At 32.8% G+C, this 18,006-nt stretch overlaps 7 protein-coding genes across 7 annotated transcripts; 5 read left to right on the forward strand and 2 right to left on the reverse strand.

Moving 5' to 3' along the window:
• Positions 1-333: 333 nt before the first annotated feature.
• On the forward strand, positions 334-1,482 carry CBS2 (Cbs2p; the record flags this gene model as incomplete). Its single annotated transcript, XM_003687841.1, has 1 exon — positions 334-1,482. One exon carries the CDS (start codon positions 334-336, stop codon positions 1,480-1,482), a length of 1,149 nt encoding a protein of 382 aa, XP_003687889.1.
• Positions 1,483-1,728: 246 nt separating this feature from the next.
• Positions 1,729-3,288, reverse strand: TPHA0L00990 (uncharacterized protein; the record flags this gene model as incomplete). The annotated part of the gene is made up of 1 exon (XM_003687842.1): positions 1,729-3,288. The coding sequence occupies one exon, from the start codon at positions 3,286-3,288 to the stop codon at positions 1,729-1,731; it is 1,560 nt and encodes a 519-aa protein (XP_003687890.1).
• A 788-nt stretch (positions 3,289-4,076) lies between these two features.
• MSC2 (metal cation transporter MSC2) lies at positions 4,077-6,305 on the forward strand (the record flags this gene model as incomplete). Its single annotated transcript, XM_003687843.1, has 1 exon — positions 4,077-6,305. The coding sequence occupies one exon, from the start codon at positions 4,077-4,079 to the stop codon at positions 6,303-6,305; it is 2,229 nt and encodes a 742-aa protein (XP_003687891.1).
• A 274-nt stretch (positions 6,306-6,579) lies between these two features.
• Positions 6,580-8,535, reverse strand: TOP3 (DNA topoisomerase 3; the record flags this gene model as incomplete). The annotated part of the gene is made up of 1 exon (XM_003687844.1): positions 6,580-8,535. One exon carries the CDS (start codon positions 8,533-8,535, stop codon positions 6,580-6,582), a length of 1,956 nt encoding a protein of 651 aa, XP_003687892.1.
• Positions 8,536-9,568: 1,033 nt separating this feature from the next.
• On the forward strand, positions 9,569-12,892 carry TPHA0L01020 (EST1 family protein; the record flags this gene model as incomplete). Its single annotated transcript, XM_003687845.1, has 1 exon — positions 9,569-12,892. The coding sequence occupies one exon, from the start codon at positions 9,569-9,571 to the stop codon at positions 12,890-12,892; it is 3,324 nt and encodes a 1,107-aa protein (XP_003687893.1).
• A 342-nt stretch (positions 12,893-13,234) lies between these two features.
• On the forward strand, positions 13,235-14,623 carry BNA5 (kynureninase; the record flags this gene model as incomplete). Its single annotated transcript, XM_003687846.1, has 1 exon — positions 13,235-14,623. One exon carries the CDS (start codon positions 13,235-13,237, stop codon positions 14,621-14,623), a length of 1,389 nt encoding a protein of 462 aa, XP_003687894.1.
• An 829-nt stretch (positions 14,624-15,452) lies between these two features.
• MSS4 (1-phosphatidylinositol-4-phosphate 5-kinase) lies at positions 15,453-17,819 on the forward strand (the record flags this gene model as incomplete). The annotated part of the gene is made up of 1 exon (XM_003687847.1): positions 15,453-17,819. The coding sequence occupies one exon, from the start codon at positions 15,453-15,455 to the stop codon at positions 17,817-17,819; it is 2,367 nt and encodes a 788-aa protein (XP_003687895.1).
• Between the last annotated feature and the right edge of the window lie 187 nt (positions 17,820-18,006).

Genomic DNA, 18,006 nt, shown 5'->3' on the forward strand with positions numbered 1-18,006 from the left:
ATCTGGAACTAAAACAAAATTGCAGGCACACACAAGCTTGTGATTGAAGATACGATGAGCAAAATTGCCTGGGAAAGATTGCAAAGCTGTAACAACGTCAATTGGCCATTCATTTAAATCAATTCAGTTACAATAACAACTTAATGGCCATTCACAAAATCGCCGAAACGTTAAAAATCGTTCATCACAATATTTGAAGACTACAAAGTACTTTTATATAAAGGATGGAGTAAGTAAGTTCAATTAAACTACATTGATACTCAACCAGCAAGGTGCATGGATATATATTTGATCGTAAGGATCCAAGTGAATCAATAAAAAAGTTGTGATCTTATGCAGAGAGTTCCAAGGGTGTATGCAGCAGGTTCATCACCATTGGGTTTTTATTTAGCTTCCCAGATAGCTAGAATACCTTCACACAATAAGTTTCCAGAGGTTATTTTACTTTTAGAAGATGAGAAGAAGCTGAATAGGTTTTTATATAAGGATTCTAATCTCGATTTCCAATTCAGGAAGAATAATGTTTTACTGCCGATCCAGATGATGGCATCATGTAACCCTCCAGTTTATTCGAATGGAGAATTATCAGTAATAGAGAATTTGATTATATCGGCACCAACATCTCCTAGTTTCTATTCCACACTGTTTAAGTATAAGAATTCATTAAACGGAAGTTCGAATATTCTTCTGATAAACCCTGAATTTGGTTTCTTGAAGGGTTTGCACTCGTTATGGAAAGAAAAGACTGAAGTACCCAACATTTTGATTGGTTTTGTGAAAAATTACGATAGTTTTAATCCACCGGTTCGTTTTGTAAAAGAGGAATTTCAACTTAGAGTTAATCCCCCACAATTGGATTTTATTGTCTCTTATTTCCCGACCAATTTAAAGAACTATTCATATTCAAATGATTTAGAACATTTAAAATACATGAAGGAGAAAAATCCATTATTAAAAATTATTTCTAAGGCATCGTCTCTTTCATTTAGTCTCCCCAGACCAAACAAACTCAACGTAATGCATTCCACATACGGAGAACTTCTAATCATAAGAATGGAAGAGCTAATAGTGAATAGTTGCATCGACTCGTTAACGACCGTTTATGATTGTATATACCCCTCAGATCTTCTTAAAGTAGACAATCTAGAAATAATAGTCTCCAATGTTATCAATGAACAGATTGCGGTCTTGAAGAGAGAATTTAAATTTATCACTAACATCCCATTTACAAATATTGCATTAGATTCCAAAAGAATATACAATGTTGTAAACAATAAAATTGTTCAAAGTAACGCAAGCATTCATAAACATAAGTTACAGTCAAATCATCTAAACTTAAAATATTCAGATGCCAATCCCAAAGTATTCATGAAATATGCAAGATACAGACAAATGAATATTCTTTGGACTGAAACGATAATGAACTTAGCAGAAGAACAAAAACAATTGAACCGTACGAAATTTTTTGATTATCATAATTGATACAGTTAGTAACGATACGATTATAGATTCAAACAGTATAAACTATCATCTAAATACATCATTATTTTCTCGACGAGTAAAAGATTCCTAAACCACTCGATTCACTGAATTACTAGTCATTTATATATTCCAAACTGATGATGTTATCATAGTAAATAGTAAAAACATAAAATATCAATATTTTTATACTCTGATTAAATTATATATGCAAATATTAAAGTTGATTTATAATTTGTATATTCATGATTAAGATTTTATGAAACTCCATATAATTGCAATTGCAATGCTTCCTGCTATTAAAATATTTTTGAGTGAAGTTATTGGTAATTTTCCATATGCTTTATATTCATTAACTTTGTTGTTTCTTGAAATAGTCTCGCTAGATTCATTATTCGTATCAGATTTACTATTGGTGTCATTAACCATATCATTGTTCCTGTTTGACAAAGATGAAGATGATGAGTCTCCTCGAGAATAAGAGCTTCGAGATGATTCATTAGTTTGCCCTTTTCCTTTCTTTAATTGTGATTTTTTATAGTTCTCTACTTCTACCCTTGTTTTGAAGTCTTCAATTTCGTTTTTTATGGCCAAAATGCTCTCTTCATGTTCTATCTTTTTTATGTTCATCTTATTCTTCAAATCATCCATATCCGTTTCTAATGTATCAACTAAATTCTGGAATGCTTCCATTTTATCTGTATGTTGTTTTGATAATGTTTCCTTAAGGTTACTTTGCAATTTTGCTAAGAGATTGTCGTTCTTTTCAATATTAAATTTTTTGAGATACTCTATATTTGTAATGAAATTCTGTATATACTTTTCAATAGACTTACACGTCAGAGCTTCTGATTTATTTAATGATATTTCAGTAGCCAATATTTTAAAAACGTCCATCAGATCGCTGCTAGTTCCCATCGAATTGTTCACATAAATTCCACTTAACATTTCTGTCTCTACACCTAAAATGGCGTCTTCCAAAATTAATGGATTGTTATACCCCAATATATTCGATTCATATGCAGCCAAGGTTGTAATATCAGACTGTATACTATATGGTTTTATTCGGGTATTAATGGTAAGGATATTTCTTTCAGATAGCATGGAATTAGTATTGTCATTAGTTGTAAAATCGACATCATCATTTATCATTCGGTTCATTGCCCCACCAATGGATAGGATTGGAATATATGCTATGTCTTCAACGAACGCACTAATTTTTTTGTGTTCTGTCTTGTTATCTATATCTGTACCCAGATCAATCACATCCCCAACTTTCACAGCGTATTCTTCATTGCTCTTGATTTTTTTGCCATTTAGAAATGTCCCATTACTCGAATTCAAATCACGAATATATATTTGGCCATCTTTTGGATCACAACTTAGTACTGCATGGTTTCTTGAAAGAACTCTTGAATCGAAATACCCTGTATCTGGTTTCACCATTGGGAATTGTTGCGTTTCTTTGTCAATACCATTATCGGTCTTGTTAGTTGTCAATATATTTGCACTGCTGTTTTTATTGTTTGCAGCTACTGGCCTACCTAATCTAAGACCATCTGGTTTGAAAGGAAGCTTCAAATATTTTGTCTCGAAAGTTGAATTCAACGATTTTAAAATCAATATGAGTACACATTTCTGTCTTCTTGGTAACTTCCTTGGCAATTGATCTTGGAACAATCGTTCCAATGGTTCGTAAGCAGTAGAATCATGTGGATCTGCCTCGAGTCGATGAGATCCTCCCGACATTATATCAACATTGGTAGAAATCCTCAGTCTACTTCCCATGTCAACCTTTTCCTTTCCCATAAAGATCACCTTCGCAAACTATATCAAAGCAAACAAACCAAACAACAAAAGCTCACTCTAAATATTGTGGATTGATTATGTTGCTGATTTCATAAACATTTATAAACTAGTTTAATATTTTTAAAAGACAAATGGGTCATTAAAGTTGTTTACATTTCAATTACACAACAGCTTTAGAGAAAAAATCGAAACTTTAGTCTCTTGTTTTGAATGAAGTCACATTTAAAGGTAAAACAATCAAGAACTGAGCTTTAAATGGCTGATAGCAGCTGCAATTTTAACACATAAGATGGTATATATGGTATATAATAAGGTATATATTGTGTCTACCCATCATTAAAAGAACATGACAAGTCAAAACCTCAAAAAATATTAAACAACAATATTGACTCTTGTGGGGCTGCAAATTGTGCAATTGCAAGAACCTATACTCCAGGTGATTTGCAACATGTACTATTGCATGCACATCCCTCATATATATAAAGCTCTGTTGTAGTTATATCAATTGAATGATAGTGATATCTATATATAGCACAACCTTTATAGCGAGTAACTTTTTTTCAACGTAATTGCCATCATCGAAAGTTAAAAGAGAGTTGGAAACTTATATTTCGAAATATAGATGTCGAAAAGATTGTTCATTTTGTCGGTTCATAGTTCTTTTGAGACGTTAGTTGGTTGCCATAAAGGACTGTTTGTCTGAAAAGTTTCTAACTGAAAGCTGCGTTGAGAGAGATTGAGCTTTCGTTACACTAGAGGGCCTGCTACTTGCTTTGACGAGAAGAAAGATGACCATCCAAACGTTTTTGACAAGAGTACCATTGCTCCTGTCATATCCTACTGTTATACTATCGAGTAGACTGGTTGTGGTTTTGAATGATAACGATGTGCCTCCAGATATTGGGTCTTTTCAAGTCGCTATACTTCGATATATTTTGAGGCTATTTTTGATACCAATATTCACAGCAAGTTCATTTGTATCAATTGGATATATGTTAAGAAGTCTACATGATAAGAGATACATTTTCCCAATATTTTTATTCACATTCATTGCAAGTTGTTTAACGTACCTACTGGGCTCAGTTCAGACAACTGCAATCACACTTTTGAGTATAAATTTATTATTCTCTAAATATTATGAACTGAATGAAAATAAAAAGAATAAATTGACTTTAAAGGAATTGATTTTTATTTATTTCCCATTGTATATTGTCAGTTCGATAGTCTATTGTGTCAGGAATAATGAGAAATTACAAAATTTTAGAGATTATTCAAATAGATTGATATGCCCAACTTTAACATATACTATCATCATTTCCCTGTTGTACTTCTCAGTTCCATACATTATTTTACCACTGATCGAACAGAAGAAGAGTCAGATGGAGTCTGTAAATGTCGATAACATCAGCACAAACAGAAAGATGGTCTCCTTCAGTCTTTTGTTGCTCCAGGTATCATCATTTGTTTTGATTTATTTCAGTACTTTATGGATTACAGTATTTAAAGTACAATTTTTAATTGTTTTTGTTTTTAGTGGAAGTTTAGTAGTCTTCTACTTAACACTGCAAGACTTGATGAATTCCAATACAGTAATGAACTCTAACAGTCAATTAATTTTTAAAAATTTACACGTTGCTTGGATCACTAAATTTACTACATTTTATACAGGTATCATGTCTCTGCTTTTGAATTATTTATCTTTTAAAACATTTACAGGACGTAAGACCACAGACATATTGACGGTTTTATATATAATTCTATCAGAAGGACTTCTATACTGGACAACAAACAATTATCAACATAAAGAAACTCATCATTCACATTTGCATGATAGCAATGGAAAGCATTCTCATTCTGAAGGTAAACATGAGGATATGCATGATATTTATAAATTATCTCCTCATGAACACTCACATACGCCATTAGGTGTGTTCAGAGAAATGGCATCAAATCAGGAAACCAGGTCTATCTTCTCCTTCCTGTTATTGAATACTACTTTTATGTTTGTTCAGTTACTATACTCTTTCCGTTCAAAATCTCTAGGTTTATTATCTGATTCATTGCATATGGCCCTAGATTGTACTTCATTACTTTTGGGTTTATTAGCTGGTATTCTATCTAAAAGGCCACCATCTGATAAATATCCATTTGGATTCGAATATTTGGAAACGATTACAGGATTCACCAATGGTATATTATTACTAGGTATTGTAGCAGGTATATTTATTCAAGCTGTTGGAAGAATTTTTAATCCAATTCAAATTGAAGGAACGAATGAATTAATTATTGTGGCTTCTCTTGGTTTAGGAGTTAACATAATAGGGTTGTTTGCATTCGATCACGGTGGACATTCTGGCCACTCAGGCAATGATAATATGAGAGGTGTATTTTTACACGTATTAGCGGATACTTTGGGCTCTGTTGGTGTTATAATTTCTTCAGTTCTAATCAAATTCACACACATACATATATTTGATCCTATTGCATCTATTTTAATCGGGGTTTTTATTCTTATAAGTGCTATTCCATTAATCAATTCAACATCAAGAAGTATATTGCTGAAGTTGGACGATAAAAAACACAATAACTTGAAAAGTGCGCTACATAAAATATCAACAACTCCGGGAATTTCTGGTTACACTTCTCCAAGATTTTGGCCAAATATACCAAATGCTTCTGGTCACTCTCATGGACACAGTCATTCACATGATCATTCGCATAATCATGAGGATATAGATTCAAATAATTACAGTCATAATCACAAACATGATTATCTAACTAATTCAGAGAAAACTGAGGAAAAACCTATTACACTAGTGGGATATATTCATATACAATATGTCGAAGGTGAGAACTCGACAATTATCAAAAAAAGAGTTGAAAAAATATTTGAAACATTTCAAATCAAAGCATGGATACAAGTAGAATCAACAGCTTCTTATTGTTGGTGTAGAGCATCTTCATATTTATCCCAAGTAATGAACACACAAAACTTACCATCCGAAAAACTTTCATAAATAGTTTTAGACAAAGACCGTGTTTGATACATAAAATTAATTGTATTATTAATATTTTATTAAAGACTAATTCATAAATAATTCCAATGAATGATTTTATTAATACATAATATATATATATATATATATATGAAAGACTGAGAGCTATTTTTAATTAATATATCTAGGGGCAGTATAGATAGAAAAGTAACAGCTAAGAGTGTAACACTGTTAAATATTACACATCTCTGGATATGTAGCCATTCAATTTAAGAAACTAAAATAGCCGAAGAGTTTAAATTATTGTGTTTTTAACTCTGTCATAAACTTCTAATAATTTGTTTTTTGAAGTATTTGTTCTCCTGTAATAGTTCCGGTACTTTGTAACAATGTTTGATGTCACTTCTTGCCTTGTCTTTATACCATCGCATATTTTTTTTAAATCTTCTTCCATTTCTCTTCTCTGAAACGGCTTTGCAAATGAGTCTTCTAAACCCATTTCTTCAAATCCATGAACTAATGCAATGCCCAAAGTCGTAGGCTGTAAATAACTTTCTTTCCCAACTTTCTCTGGTCTGATGTAATTTCTTGCTTGTATCTTTTCTATGTGTTCTGCAATCGTGGCATCCGTACCTATTCCATTTGCATCCATCAGCATAATCAATTCACTTTCTGTCATTGGTTTTGGTGGAGAGGTACTTCCGGATCTCATCTCAGCAGTTACAATATCAGCTAGCTGATTCATCTCAAGTCTTGGTAGTTGCTTTGTTGTTTCCCATTTTGCCCAAGGATAGACATCCAGAAAGTTTCTTTGAAGTACCACAATACCAGTTGCAGTAAATTTTTCACCTGCCCAATCCAAAATAAGTGTTGTTGACGTACCTTTACCATCTTCGGAACAACAAGCAAGGAAATGCCTGACGACATATTCATATACTCTACGTTCGACAGGTGTGATAGTGGCATGTTCACCTAATGCAATAATGGGATGGATTGGAGGATGGGCTTTATCATCATGTGTACCAGCACGTGGTGTTTGGAATTGTGAATGCCCTTCGATGTTATCAGACAATAAGTTTTTAGCGTAGTCTGCCCAAGGTGATCTATTTGAACTATTGGTTTGATCTAATTGAGCTTGTTTCTCGACCAATTTCTTGAGATCCATAGTTTTAGGAAATATATCAGTTTCAGTTCTTGGGTAAGATAAAAATCCCTTCTGGTACAACTTTTCAGCTGCATCTAGAGATTGCTTTGCATTAATTTTTAAAAATCTAGCACAATTTTTCTGTAACTCTACAGTAGTTAAAGGTAATGGACGGTATTTAGAAGTTGGTTTTGACTTTAAATCGATAACTTTTGCTTTATTTCCTGCTGTTTCTATACACAGCTCATAAAACGTTAACACAGACAATCTATCAAATAAATGACCTTTCTCCCATTGGAAAGGAGTTGTAGTTGTGATATTTGGATCCGGATTTGCAATTTGTAACTGTATATACCAAAACTCTTCAGGAATAAAATTTCTTATTCTTTCAAATCTATCAACCACAAATCCCAATGTTGGGAATTGACATGTTCCATACGATATCACTATATTTTCCTTCTTTTTATTTCTATTTGGACCAACTGCAGGAGGACATATCTTAGGTTTCATTGTTTCAGTTAGTAACCTTGTAAAAGAAACACCTGCTCTAAGATCAATTTCCATTCTTGTACCGACTGCATGAACACTATTCATATCCAACCGTTTTGGGTTTCTTGCTGCATGTAATATATGACTTCTCTCTAAATGCGAAAACACTGCTCTATATATATTAGATTCATTCAGAGATCCATTGCCCTTTTTTGCTTCTATGAGAATTTCCCAACCAATATATTCGCCTTCTCTATCACAATCTGTCCAAATCATTAAAGCATCTGCATTTCTTGCCTCCCTCTTAATATTATCTGCTATCTTTTTCTGGTTCTTATCCAAAGTTTGACTAAGAGGAGCATCAAACAACTCATGGATTGCACATTTACCCCAGCCATACCTCTCATTTGCAAAATCAACTCCAGTTAAATGACCTGCCACACTTGTCATAGTGACTTGACAATCTCTCGAATCTGCGAATGGGAACCCACTGAAATTAAAATCATAATTCTTGACATACATATAACCGGAATCTCTTGCTATAGAGCTCCCTCCCCCCAATATTTGTGAAACAGCTTTTGCAATAGAATTCTTTTCTGCCACACATAGAACCCTCATCGGACGACGTTGAACAACAGTATGTATATGTACCTTGCAAGCAACAAAGATCACACCTCAAACTTCACACCACCGTGCTCCTCAAGGGAAACTAATCTATTCAATTACACACCATGAAACAAATTATCTTTTATATAAAACAATTTAAAGTTTGAAGTAGATCTACTTTACAGATGTGCTTTTTCCAAAATCATTTAATCAAGCTATTCTATAATTGCTAAGAAATACATGAAGAACATATGGAGAATTAACTATTCATCCAATTCCATAAGAAAGGATTTAACCCAATTTACTGTTTACCAATACATACAAACATACATATATGTATACATATACTTATTTGTTATACAATTATCTTAAATGTTAGTAAGAAACCCTCCCTCAACATTCTCAATCAAATTAAGAGCTAATTCATTAGCAATAAAAAGTGCATGTAACTTCCTTGTCCCCCGTCGTAAACCAGGAAGAAAAGCTGTCTAATCCAAATATGCCCTTGTAAAATACATCTCCTCAATGTACACAGATGTAAGTATGTTCAAATTCAATATTAAATACATACAATATAAACATTAATCCATTTTCTTGTAAACGATATTACTTATCTATAACAAATATAATCAAAATTTCAGCTCATCGCCTTTTCAACAACTTCGAATAATTTTTCACCTCAAAGGATTCAATCTTAATTAGATTGTTTGGTATTGATTATATGTTTTTAAGAGTAATAATAATCTCTTTATGGTTACAGTCTATAATCTATAGTTATTGCAATTTCTGTATGTTCAAGTTTTGTTATTGTTGTTGCTTCATTTTTTTTTTAAGTAGGAATAGAACTTATATAAGTCGAAAGCATCCAACTTTTTGTGAGTAACAGGTTTACTTCAAAAAACTGAAAATTGCAATTTATAAGAGGGAGAAACGGTGAACATATTTATCCTTATTTATTTCTAATCTTAGTAGTAGAATTATTGTTGATGCTAATTTGGTTAACGAAATCTATTTCCACTTTTTGGCCTTTTTCATGTACTAGATAATGAACGAGTTACAAAAGATTCCTGCAAATAATATTCAAAGGATTTTGATTGATTTCCAAAATCAACTACAGCCAATATTACAATCGAACCAAATTGTTAATGATTATACGTTGTTAAATGGTTATATTAACTTGGTGCATTCTAAATTCAATAAAATTGTTTTAAATGACTTCATTGAGAATGAAGACATTTTTGCTTCTAAAAATCATGACATTGTTGAAGGGAACTTGGACTTATCAGCATCTGTTGATAAAAATACAATAGCTCATATTTTGGATTTGTTATGGGAAAAAATACATCATCCAATTTTCAAATGGTTCCAACATTGGGCTAAATTCATAAGAACTAATAATGTTGATATTTCAAATGGGAAAAAGAAACATTATGTTGAGTTCAGACAGATGAATTCAAAGTTAACAAAATACTTCAAGTCAGTGAAATCTTTCTATTACAATATTATTGAAAAGATTGTTAAAGGATACGATTTGTCAAATGTGATTTCAAACGTGGTCATCACAAACAATTTAAATATCGTATTATCTGAAAACGACTTAAAATCGCAATTTAAGTTCGAAGATGATAATCCAAGATCCGTTTTACTAGTTTTAGCTTTGTATAGATGCTTGCTATATTTAGGAGCATCTCACAAGTATAAGAAACTAAATGAAATATTCACGTGTAAATACAATATTGAGAACTTCGATAAATCATTGAAATATTTGAATATAGCATCATTGTTATTACCATCTATTGGTCAAAATCATTTACAAATGGGATTGGTTTATCTTCAGACACAGAATTATGGATTGTGTATTCATGAATTGACTCGAAGTATAACATCAAGAATTTCATCTGCATCAGGCTTACAAAATTTTATGAAATTAGCGGCAGATAAACATTCAAACAAATTCAAAGATGCATTCATGGAAAACTTAGGTGACATATATAATAAGGATATCATGAAATCCAGTATTGTTGATAGAGAAGTTATTGAAAATTATTTTACAGCATTATATTTAATTCATTTGTTCCCAGATATATGGCTGTTAGGAAATTCTAAAGATGATATTGGATATAAAGAGCCAACTCTGATAAATGGCCTTAAAGTAAACACTATAGAGAAAAATCTAAAGGAAAAATTATCCAGTAGATATTCAAAATGCATAAATCTTATATTCAAAAATTTATTAACAGTAATTGGTGGTTTTGATTTATTGTTAAAGGATATACCTCTAGACACAAGTATTAATCACGATGAAGATGTGACAGGCACAAATAACGCACCGAATAATGAGAATATCAAATCGAGCCAATCAACACAAGCAGGAATTAAGAAAATTCCATTAAGTCAATTAACTTTAAATCAAAAAAACTATTTGATCTTTGCATTTAAATACTGTGTCACTATTATTGAAAATATTAATTTGAAAAATTTTGATAAACAAAAAGAGTCATTTGAGTATTTGGCTATGGTTAGAATATTTTTGGGATGGATCCAATCTTACAAATCAGTTCTGCAATTTGCCCATAGAGATCTTGAATTTTCGTATTGGCTAGGTAGGTTAGCTAATGCCTATTTGGAAAGAGAAATAACTGATTGGGAGAGTGACAGTTCAAAATCTCCAAGATCCTCTTATTATTTTGAAGAAGATGTAATAGTAAAGGACTTTTCACCAGTAAACTTTTCTTTGAAAGATATAAATTTTAAAGATGCCTTTAGCAGTGAAAATAAAATGGATAGACTTAGTGGCAAAATTGACGCTTCTTTAAGACTATCAGTTGAGCAGGAGTATACGGTACGAGTTAAATCTATTGTTAGATCAGTATATCAATTATTTTTAAAAAACAAAGTTGCTATCAAATGGGATGAACATACGGGATTGTTTGTATTGCCTCATTTTTCTGCTGTTCAAAATGATCTAAGAAAGAAGAAAAGTTTCACATTTACTGAAATGTATGATCAATTTTCCAAAACGATGGCTAAAGATAAAAAGTCAGCTAATCTCGTAGGTGTTACAGAATTGGAAGCCAAATTAATGAGAATAAGGAATACTGACAAGGGTAAAGCTTTTACAAACAGGGGTTATAGTGGATCTTCTATTCCTACTGCACCATCCAATTTTGCTACCAAACCAAGTTCTATAATTGCCGTTAAAAACATACAAGATGCAGATGATAGCAACGATATACTTGATACACTTGAGATGAGCACCTTAGAGTTTTCAACCAATCGTAGCAATGTGTTAAGGGGTAATGATAATAAACCAAAAGCAGTGGATATCATCGAGAGATATGCATTCGCTGGCAAGAATACTGTTCTTAATAATCAGATTTCAAATTTCACGAAGGTTAATGAAATTAAATCTTCAAATATAGGTGTCAATATTAGTTCACAAAAAAATGCATGCAATATTGAAAATAGTGATATTAATTTGAGTAATAAGGGCATAAACGATATTTTATCTGCATCCACAGTTAATATGTCAAGTTCTAGTTTAAATTCGGCGGTGTCAAATGTAAATATTGAATCAGAGTTATATATGAACAGCCCAAATAATGATTCATTCATTACAGAAAATGATATATTGAATCAATTTACTGGAACTATAGGACCAGGAACAATGCATGAGAGCAATAGCAATATTACCAAAATGAACGATACAATTGCTTTCAAAGATGACAATTCATTGAAAGAAAAATCGGGCACTGATATCCTTGGATCATATCCCTCTTCTGGTATGATTGAGACATCACAACTTCAATTAACTCGAGAAAGTAACCCTCAATACTTGACTCCTACCTTGTCGCAATTGCCATCTCAAGGAATTGATAACAAAGTTAATCCTTTATATAATCAAGTGCCACCAAATCCAGCCGAAAATAATATGAAATTTTCGCAGCAATTGCAATTTCCTAATAACATGGATAATGTTGTCTATGGCACGCAATATTCAAATAATTCCGTCTGTCAACAGTTTCCATCTCAAGTCTTTAGTCAATATCCTCGGCCACCATCCCAACAAGCTCCTCCACAACAATTTCAACCATACTATCCTCAGCATCATCAACAATACTACCCTGGAGGATTCGAAAATAATAACATATATGGCACTCCTCAAGCACCACCATCTTCGTATTCAAATTGGAGCCCTTCAGTACAAATGTCTAATTCTGGAACTCAATACTACCAGCAAAATGGAGTCAACTATTCCTTTAACAATGCAGAAGCAAACTCAACACCAAACCAACAGACACAGGCACCGGTTCAACAACCAAGAAAGGATATAGGTGTGCCACCTGGGCTCCCAGGACCTAGATTTTGAGTATATAGAGCTATGTAAAGCTTATAATATGTTAATAATAGATTTCTGAGAATTCTGGCATTTGTATGTACTTATTTACAAACATTTTCCCTTGCATCCACCAGTTACTACAACCTTACCATGGGAAATTTTATGTTTAGTTATTGTAAGAGTCAAAATATATTGAAGAAAATTATAATATAACAAAATATAAATTGAGTCGTTTTTTCTTTGAACATTTTCTCTAACGATAATATTATCTATATGGATGATAAAGGCAAGTTTAACCCATAGGAACACCCATTATCAGCCTCAAAGAATTACTGGGTGATAGCTGTTAATTCGATTGAAGATTTAGCTAAAATGCCTTTTGCAAAAGCCTTAGATGAAACATACCCTAACGATTCACGCCAGGAGTTTCACATCCCAACCTTCAAATCTTTGGGGATTAAACCACCACAAGGGAAATTAGAAAATGATGAGGTTATATACCTTTGTGGTAACTCATTAGGGTTGATGCCCAAATCAACAAAGACTGCTATCCTTAACGAACTTGATGCTTGGAAAGATCGTGGAGTTGTAGCACACTTTAACCGTTTAAACCAAGAGACAACGTGGGCTGAAATAGATCTTCCAACGATACCTTTAATGTGCCGTATTGTTGGTGGCGAAGAAAATGAGGTTGCTGTTATGAATTCATTGACAGTGAACTTGAATTCACTCTTGGTTTCATTTTATAAACCTAATGGACGCAGAAACAAGATATTAATGGAAACTGGTGCATTTCCATCAGACTATTATGCATTACTGAATCAATGTTATTTGAATGGGCTAAACCCTGAGGGCACACTAATACGAGTCCAACCTAAAGAAAATGAATTCAATCTTGACCTTAAAGATATTAAGTTAAAAATCCAAGAGCACAAAGAGACTTTATCATTAGTATGTCTTCCTGGAATCCAATACTACACAGGTCAATTATTTGACATCGAATCAATAACCAAATTTGTGAATGATATCGATCCAAATATCATTGTATGTTGGGATTTAGCACACGCTGTAGGTAATGTTGAATTAAAACTTCATGAGTGGAATGTTGATATTGCTGTTTGGTGTTCATATAAGTATTTGAACTCGGGTCCTGGGTCAATAGGCGGGTTATTTGTTCACAATAAACATACACAAAAGCCACTGAGCCCTGCCAAACCCTTCCAACCTAGATTAGCTGGCTGGTGGGGGAACGACTCTAAAAAACGGTTTGAAATGAAAGAGACTTTCGAACCCATTGAAGGCGCACTGGGGTTTAGACAGAGTAACCCTAGTGTTATCGATGTTGTGTCATTGCATAATTCTTTAAAAATCTTCGAGAAATATGGGAATATGGGTGTACTGAGGCACAGGTCCCAACGGTTAACACGATTCTTGATTGAACAACTGCAAGAATCACCATACATCTCTAGTGCAACCAATGATTCAAGATTAAAATTTAAAATCATTACACCCATCCAGTCCGAGAGGTCCCATGGAGCTCAAATATCGTTGTTTTTTTACGTCCATAGAGACTGCAAAGCAGATATCACCACCGAGATGGAACTAGTGTCCAAATATTTATACGAGAAAGGGGTGATAGTCGATGAGAGAAAACCAAACGTAATCAGAATCGCGCCAGCGATTCTGTACAACACGTTCGAGGAGGTCAAACGAGCCATCGATATATTAAATTCGATCCTTGAACAACTAAACAGCGCCTAACAACACACCCGATGTAATTACCACTATGCCAATATGCCAGTACATAATTATGCAAATATACAGAAATACAATTATGCCCCTATACACAGAAAAAGCTCCTCGAATTACTGACACATTACCATTTTGTGTCATCTTTAGTGTCACTTGCCAGAGCGCGCCAAGATATAATTGATAACACGTCGGGCGCGGGTGCGTTAGACGTTCCGGGTAACCCGCCCATCCCTCACTTGTTTTTTTTATTTTGAATTTTTATCGTTGCTTTAAATTTAATTCTGAATCATAAACAATACACTTCATAAATTACTAAATAAATGATTCTTCATTTACTGTATTTAAATATTGTAAGGATTAATGTCGAGTTGTTAGACATTGTAAACATGGATTATATAAATTTAAAATAATAGAAAATCATCATCACTTTTAAATTCGGTTTCAGGAGTTCAATATATTGCATAGCGCTCTATTATTTATCTTTTTCCTCTGCTTATTTTTTTTTATTTGTTTAGTCAAGAGAGTTTTTAATATTTTACTCATTGAAATAATTTTAATAACAAAAACAAAAAATAATAATAACACAGTTAAAAATAGGATAATCACCTGAATAGAAGGGGCCACAGACTTATTCGTTAATTCATCCCAATTCTCTTCTTTTAATTGGAACTTTGACGTATTCATCGAAATATATTTACAAAATCTGTTCGTTATAATTTTTATTTTCTTTTAATATTTCATGGTTGGCGATATCGAATTATATTGAATCTACGTAATTTCACAGTTTCGTTTTTATTTCCATACATTCAATATCTACTTTTTTTTTAGGTTGCATTCCATGTCTATAATGATTTCTTCCGATGTCATGGTACCGCAAACCAATATTTATGAGCCGTTGTTGGAGAACCGATTAAAAAATAACAATCAAGATACCGTGGAGAGTACAAACAATAATTACAACAAACATAGTGTTAATAAAACTTCAAATAGAGGATCCGATGAGTATAAAAAATTTACGGGGTTAGGTCATTCCGGTAGTTATCATTCGTCATCGAATTCTGATTCACATTTGGGAAGTCCCAGAAATGATACTGCATCGTCAACAACATCGTTAGAGGAATACTACGATTCGTCTGCTGTAAATAATAAATTTGGCGTAGAAGAAAATGAAAGTGTATTGACTGATTCGACCTTCAAAAAAAATAAATTGGGTAATGCTCTTAAACAAGTAAGTGAAAATGAAGTTCTTCAAAATTCAGATCATAATATGAATACAATACTCGATACAGATAGTATAATAGAGACAGAATCATATCTACAGGATGTAAATGATGATAATGTACTGTTGAATAAAGTTGTATCTAGATCTTCTGCCATATCATCAGAAACTAGGAAAGCAAGAAATATGAAAAAGCATTCAAATACAATCACATCAACTAGCATCACTTCAAAATCACAACAGAATGCTAATAATAAACAGCGTGTGAACGACTCTGTGGCAATCATACCTACGATTGATAGACGTCGAAGCACAATAGGCTCTTCTAGAAGAACATTGCCTTTTCATTCATCAAAACACGCACAAATCTTACCAATGGATGATCTATCACAATCCATCGATAGCAATAGCATCAAGAATCATAACTATCAAAAAAATAATGCATCATTACACTCATTACAAGTTCCTCTACAACAACATAATGACAGTACTCGCATCACTAATAATAACAATAGCATTGACAAAAACATCCCAGAAGAAGGAGACTTTACACCAATTAGAAAATTTGTATCTACTTCACAAATATATTCTAATGATGGAGCATTAAAAAGATCAGAATCAGCCGCAGTGGAAATAAGAAAAATGAGAGAAGCTCTCCTGAAGAAGAGAGAAGTTAAAACTAGAAATACGAGACAAATTCACGCAAAAACTAGCGACAGTCTAGCAGATGATGATCGTGTTTTGATAGGAAATAGAGTCAGTAAAGGTCACGTTAATTTCATTATCGCATACAATATGCTAACTGGTATCAGAGTTGCTGTATCCCGCTGTTCAGGAATAATGAAACCTCTTGTGCCAAGAGACTTTAGCTTCAAAAAGAAATTAGCTTTTGACTATCATGGAAATGAATTAACACCATCATCACAGTACGCTTTTAAATTTAAAGATTATGCTCCAGAAGTATTCAGAGAATTAAGAGCCCTTTTTGGATTAGATCCAGCTGATTATTTAGTTTCACTAACATCAAAATACGTCTTAAGTGAACTTGACTCTCCTGGTAAAAGTGGATCTTTTTTTTACTATTCCAGGGATTATAAATACATTATCAAAACTATTCATCATGCTGAACATCGTCATTTAAGGAAGCATATTGAAGATTATTATAATCACGTCAAAAATAATCCTAATACTTTAGTGTGCCAATTTTATGGTCTTCACAGAATAAAAATGCCAATTTCATTTCAAAACAAACTGAAGCATAGGAGAATTTATTTTGTAGTTATGAACAATTTGTTTCCTCCTCATCTAGATATGCATTTAACTTACGACTTGAAAGGGTCAACGTGGGGTAGATTCACGGCAGTTGACAAAGAGAAATTAAAGACAGAACCAACTTACAGACCAGTGTTAAAGGATTTAAATTGGCTCGATAACCATGAAAGTATGAGCTTCGGACCTTCTAAAAAGAACGAGTTTTTAACACAACTGAAAAAGGATGTAGAATTATTATCTAAGTTAAACACAATGGATTACTCACTCCTTATTGGGATTCATGATATGAAGAAAGCCAAAGAAATGTTGCGAAAGGAAAAAGAGTTATTAGACCCAGAGGACAGTGATTTCGGTAATTCTGCTGGTGATGCAGAATCTTCTCCAAGGAAAATATCAGTGCAACAAAGGGGTTCAATGATATCGCACATGTTTAAGCAAGATGAAGGAGGTCTTCGAGGCTCTGATGAAAACGACGAAAATATCGATATAATATACTATATTGGTATAATCGACTGTCTAACAAATTACTCGATTATCAAGAGATTAGAGACATACTGGAGGGGTATTAACCATGACTTGAAAGTGGTTAGTGCTATTCCACCCAAGGACTATTCGGATAGATTCTATAAATTTATTTCGAATTCAGTCAGAACATCAGCTATCATTCCGTACAAAGATGATCCCACTGCTAAACCATATAAAGACAAAATATAGTATAAATCTTTGAACCAAGATTAGATAACGTATACAAATAATATAATGAATAACATAATGCCATAGTACTTTGCAACTTTATTTTGCTATCAATACATGTACACATATATATATATTGCTCAATAGTTATATTTTTTGCTTTGATATATTAATAGTTGTTAAATTATATACTAGATTATTTAGTGTG

The sequence above is a fragment of the Tetrapisispora phaffii genome, chromosome 12 (genome assembly GCF_000236905.1).
Source record: "Tetrapisispora phaffii CBS 4417 chromosome 12, complete genome".
Classification (NCBI taxonomy): Eukaryota; Fungi; Ascomycota; class Saccharomycetes; order Saccharomycetales; family Saccharomycetaceae; genus Tetrapisispora; species Tetrapisispora phaffii.